The sequence below is a fragment of the Pelophylax lessonae genome, assembly GCF_965119305.1.
Source record: "Pelophylax lessonae genome assembly, chromosome: 1".
Classification (NCBI taxonomy): domain Eukaryota; kingdom Metazoa; phylum Chordata; class Amphibia; order Anura; family Ranidae; genus Pelophylax; species Pelophylax lessonae.
In genome coordinates this window covers 469,541,875-469,547,874 of record NC_138768.1, presented here as the reverse complement: position 1 = coordinate 469,547,874, position 6,000 = coordinate 469,541,875, and the positions used below count along the sequence as shown (strand labels likewise).

Here is a 6,000-nt window from a genome sequence, read left to right as displayed (position 1 = left end):
CACAAAGTTTGCGTAGCTTTATAGAGTTCATGAGCTTTTTATCTTTGTAGACCTACAGCACAAAAAAGTGAGTGATACCAAACAGTGTGTCAGATTGTACTAATAAAGCTGCCCATAGACAGACCGAAATTTTGCTGGTTCCCTCTGAACTGGCTGAATTTCAATCCATCTATGGACAGGCTGGTGGTACTTAAATTGATGCATTGATCGACTTCAGTACAACCTGCTTGTTGTTTTTTTTTTTTTTTTGCCCAATCACTGCCATCGTTTATAGCTGCATGCAGTGATCATTGTATTCTGCCGGTGGGGAAGGCTTCCTGTGCTCCCCGCTGGCAGAACACAAAAGTGCTGTAGGAGGGATTCCCCCCTGATCACTGACTGTGTTGATGGGGGAATCAAGAAATGTTCCTTCCTTCAACCTGTGGCTGAAGGAAAGAAAAAACTGCATAATGTATGGCCTGCGTGACGTGTTAAAATTAGAGTTCTGTTAGCATGAACAAATAATGCATATGCATGAATTTGTCTTATCATTTTGCTGTATTAATCTGCCAGTTGTCATGTTTTTTTACATTTTAACTTCATTTTGTCAAGGTATGTTTTTAGTTAGTCTGGCAACATAATGGTACTTGAACATCTGTCACAACCACGCATACATAAAAGTCTATTGCAATTGAGTAGTTAATGACACATTTTATTTACTTACTGACATATTTTACAGTGAATTCTTTTGAAATCTGGGCAAAAGAGGGAGGGTGAGGTTCAGTATTGGGCTGGTAGAGCAAAAGACAGAGGCACCATTATGAAAGTCCGGCTTGGGACCTATGACCTCATGAACACCCAGCTTCATGTGCTACATCTGGGACACATAAACTCAGCTGGGCACAGAGGGTTCACAATTAACATACAAGGATCATAGGCAAAGGGGTGGACGGTGAAAATCAGAGGGGAATTCAGTAAGACCTGCAGCACCTCTCCATGCACATCGTACAAGGTCTTGCAGAATACACAATCCTATACAGCCACTAGAGCTTAGCTTACGGCTTCAAACAAATGGACGTAAAGAAAAATAATACCTACATATCACATCTTCAGCACTTCTTGCACTCTTTTTATAGGGTAAGACTCAGTTCAAATGACTATAGCTGTAATGTAGTTTTTACTTACTGGAGCATTAAAATCTCTCTAGGCGACAGCTAACAGAAGATGCTAATGGACCAATAATTTAATTACCACTATTTGTTGATGGGAACGGAAATAACTTTGCCATGTTCCAGTTCACCTGATGATTACTAAGCATTCTTACATGCCAATAAATACAAGAAACATAGATGGCAGGTTTAATATTCTGCACCTTTAGTTGTGGCATTTGAAATGATAACTAAATTGTACACAGGTATACTCTTATACAGGGTCTGCTTTTGATTATATGGCACGCTGTCTACAATTATAGTATAGTGCCTACCCCCACCAAAGAAAATCTTGCTTACTTTCTTTGTATCCACTGAAATTGTCGAAAGGTGGAAAATTATACAGAACAACTTCCTGGCCTACACATCCCTATTACAGTTTACATCTGTTACTAGGAACTGAGATGCCCATGCCTGAGGTACACCTGTTCTCTCTTCTCAGGATCTCCTTATATTTTCTGTTCCAGTTTAGGAGTTTAAGAAGACTATGGGTGCTGAGTTTACGCGTTTCAAGCAGAGAGGATCGAGGTGGAAAAACAGGCACCCTTTATGATAACAATTTACTTGAAATACACCTACAGAGGGAGGCCTACTATGTATGTATACACATATATATATATATATATATATATATAATGTTACACAAATGTTCAAAAGAGGTGAAAATCCAAATTTTGATGGGCCCTGTACAACTATACAGGTAGCACATTTATCCAACAACGACTATGATCTTGTATATCCCATAACGCTTCCTACAGCTGGGCCAAGCAGGGTCCAAACCTTAACACTTTTTCTGTTGATGTCTTAGAATTAAAATGACCATAAAATTCCATCACAGTATACCTCTTAATTACTTGTAGTGTTTTGTACAAGTATGAGTCATCTTCACCTAATTTACTAATTCCTGCTCAGCTTCTTATATCCAGTTGGAAAATATTCCAGGCAAATTTTCATTTTAGGAATTCTGTGTTATCCACATCATATTCAGTTCATGTAAGCTTTTGTACTCTCTTGAAAATCAGGCTTGAGCAATAATAAGGCTTAACATCGGGAGAAGAGCAAATTGGAGGCATTTGGAAGTGTATGCTGAACATCTTCTTTGTAAAAATTGGCAGTAGCTTTCCTAATTTATAGAGAGAACTGCAAATTCTTCATAAATGAATACAATGGATGGCAACAAGAGAAAATGTTGAACTGTTTCTGCCATTACAGCATGTTCATACACCTGTGAGTGACATGGAAAAAGCCTCCTTCACAGTCTGAAAAGCTTTAACTTGGAAACTCTGTGTGGCCTGAGTCATTCAAATTATTGGGTTATATATTGTACAGTCCTTCCAGGTTTAAGAGGAAGCAATGTTTATGGCAGACTGGATACCACATTCTGAGTCTTGAAATTGTGAAGAGGGCTCCCTCAAAGGCTGCAGCAAACAGAGGGAACCCTTTATGGAACTGAGAAAAAGGCTAAGGGGTAGCAGTTCCCCATGGTGACATAGGAGCTCCCATCTTAGGCTTTAAGGGGTATGTAAAGTAGAGGAGGAAAGGCACAACCCTCCCCTACTTTCTCCTGCTTACATCACGCTACAACACTTGCACCTTTGTTTCTTCATGCTTAGGTCCTGTTCTCCACTCGTGGGTGCTGCTGTGTCATTGGTCTCTGGCTTCTCACTCTTGTTGGGAGTATCTGCGGGAGCACCATTGGGAGGATGCTGCACCTTTTCTTGTAGGTCTCCATCGACAGCTGGCTGGGCATCCCCATCACCAATGATGACCAGTTCTGCAGTAATAGCTTCTTCCACACCCAAAACTTTCTTTGTCTCATTCTCATCCTCCACATTCTGATAGCCCATGAAAATCATGGTTACTGGTTGTTCGGGCCCTGGTGATGTCTGAGGGGGTCGAGCCTGCACACCAAGAATCTCCTTGCGGGGAGATGCTTTTTTGATCTGGGTCTTCTCATCTGAGGTTAAGGAAATTTCACTGAGTGTTGCTTCCTCTGCCTTTGTGATCAGCTCTTCCACCTCTGTTGAACTCAGCTGGTGGACCGTATCATTGGGGATTGTCACCTCAGATCTTACTGCATGCACAACTGAAAGGAAATAAATGATTGTGAGAAAAATGCAAAAAAACAAGATAAATAAATTAATCAAATGGTATACATGCAAGTGTTTGAAAATGATATAACAAATACAATCCTTAAATGCAGTAAACTTGAACATTGCTACAAAAAAAAAAAAAAAATGGAAAAAAAGTCAGTAAAATTACATTAAGACACCCACCACTGGAATCTGCAGCATCAAACATTTTGGGTGTGTCTCTTTGCTCCAACTGCTATGTCACTAGTGTGCCTCTGCATCTCTAAAGAGGCTCACCAGAGCATTAACACTCTTTCAATTGTTTCTTAAAATAAGCGCAGCAGTATATATATGTATATGTGTGTAAGCCAGGCATGTGTGTAAACAGCCTACCATAATGCTTAAAAATATAATCATTAGACAACAGTAGATCGTGGACAGGTAGTCGGATGAAATGAAAGAAAAGAAGAAGTGAAAAAAACGTCATAAAGGCTTCTCCATCCACTTTAAATCCCAGGTCATCTGTAGTTGCCCTGGCATCTTGACGCAGACTGTTATAGACATCCAGAAGGAGAAAGAAAATGTCTTTAATTGAGAAAATGTTATATATTCATAGCCATAATTACCTCTGTGTCTGGGGAGGGTAAAACCCATATTTCTAAAGAACCCTACCTTTCCGTTCATCTTCATACACCTTGACCCCCTGCAGCAGGTGCTCTTTGGGGAGCACAGTGTTGCTAGAGAGGACCTTAGTCTCCCCTGTGATTCTGTCCTTCTCTACTGTTATCTCCACAGAGTACATGGCTGGGACACAAACAGGACAGCAACATTACATTTTACAGCATCCCAATACCCTCCCACCGCTCTGCCGGGGGGGCAACAAGCAGGTAAAGCTTGCGAGCTCAGAATGAAAGTAGCGAAGCGTAAAGGTAGCAGAGAATGTGTCCATTTCTTTGGTTTGCTATATCCCCAGCACAGGATCCTGATCATGCTGTGAGGACAACAGGGCTAGCAACAGTAAGCTGTGATCAGCACAGTCAGTGCCACTACTTGGTATAACTGCATTCATATTGTCATTACTGCATGTTAACATGTTGTGACATTATGCCACTGCTTCCAGATTGGCTATAATTCATTTGAAGGAAGAATAAATAAAGCATACAGAGCTGTGTAAAATAAAATGTAACTTTCGCTTAAGTTTATTAAATTACTTTCACAAATTCTTTGTTTTGTTACAATGTTTGATATTGTGGCAGACTGCCAACTGAAACTAAAGCAGTGGCAAAATGTTAACATTTTAGTGCATATTATGTAATGATTTGTTCAGAAGCACTATTTACTTATCGAGTAGAAAATAATTATAGCAAAAATACCAAAAAAGGTCGAATGCAAAGAGTACCTGTCACTTGCCCAAATTAGCACAATAACAATATTCTATTGTCAACTTTATGACAGCCAGAATATTCACAATATTGTCAATAGTCTATATACTGAGTAGAATGGGCAATGGCAGTTGGGTACATGTCTGTCCTAATTTTTGATACTGATGCCTACTGCTTTACTGCCTATTTATTTAACCTAAATGCTTCATTCCCTTTTCCCCCATGCGAAAGCAACAATCTGTGCCTGCTCACAAACAGATTTTCCAACATCTTTGTGATAAAAGGCTGATTTTCATAATCCATATTGGAAAGTGTTGCCTTGATTGCAAAGGCCATGCTATGCATGGGTGCCCTAAAAGTACCCGTTGATATGAAAATATTCTTGCCAAATCCAGTAAAAAAAAATTTTTTTTCTCTTAGTGGGGTCAGATGCCCCTAACCAATCATACTTGCGGAATGTATTTTTTTCTAAAAAAAAGCTAAAAATGAAAAAACCGAAAAAAACCACTGAAAAACGCTACTGCAAAAAAGCTGAAAAAAGCCTTCTACACCTACATCTTTCTGCTGACATTTTGATACTGTCCAATGTGCATGAGGCCTTATAAGTCCGGGGGTAATCAAAATCTTCATGACCATACTAAATGCTTAAGTTTTATTTCATTACATTTTACTATTTTTGTTACATATTTTTAAATTTTTTTTCCTATTTACTACTTTTACAAGGTCGAATAGCCACAGCTTTACAGGTAAAGTTTATCCAGGGAATATCTGATTGCCTCTTGGTGGATTAGGATTTTTTGGATCATGCTTTATTGTTTTTTTTGCCTTCCACTGGATCAACTGTGGGTATAGGATAGTGTATATGGAGGTTTTCTTTTTCTGTGCGTGTGTTTCTTTTTTGGTTGAACTGGATGGAACAGTGACTTTTTTTAACCAGATTAACTATGTAACCCATGATGTCCTCGCTGCCACTAGTTAATGCAGGCTGAGACTTCAAAACTGCTGCCTAATTTTCCTCTACCACCTGGGATTTGACAGCTCTGAACCAAGAAGTGCCTAATTCTGAACACTTCTAGGTTCAGTCTCCCGGACCCAGAGTAAGGAGCATGAGCAGATCTCTTGCACCACTTGTCATCCCTGAAAAAGTTCAGCCCTGAAGCTCCCTGCACCAGTCCTAGGCACACAAAAAGCCAGGTGAGCGTCAAGATGGAAGCACAGGGGACCTGAAAACTCTTCTGGTCTCATGTAGAAATGAAATGGTGGCTGCACAGTTTTAAAGGTTGCATTAAAAGGGTTAATCATTTCCAGAATTTGATCCATAACCACTCAGATCTTTACCACCACAGATTAGAGCAATCA

At 39.7% G+C, this 6,000-nt stretch overlaps 1 protein-coding gene across 2 annotated transcripts in view; it reads right to left on the bottom strand.

The window, feature by feature from the left end:
- Nucleotides 1–2,409: 2,409 nt before the first annotated feature.
- PALM (paralemmin) overlaps nucleotides 2,410–6,000 on the bottom strand; it is a 115,618-nt gene continuing 112,027 nt past the window's right edge. The window contains exons 8-9 of one of the 2 annotated variants that reach the window (XM_082265817.1): nucleotides 3,932–4,063; nucleotides 2,410–3,273 (exon numbers count right to left, since the gene is read on the bottom strand). In XM_082265817.1, the coding sequence (XP_082121943.1) occupies nucleotides 2,756–3,273; nucleotides 3,932–4,063 (650 nt within the window). In that variant the 3' untranslated portion in view covers nucleotides 2,410–2,755. The remainder of the gene's footprint in view (nucleotides 3,274–3,931; nucleotides 4,064–6,000) is intronic. The other variant, XM_082265818.1, reaches the window with a different exon arrangement.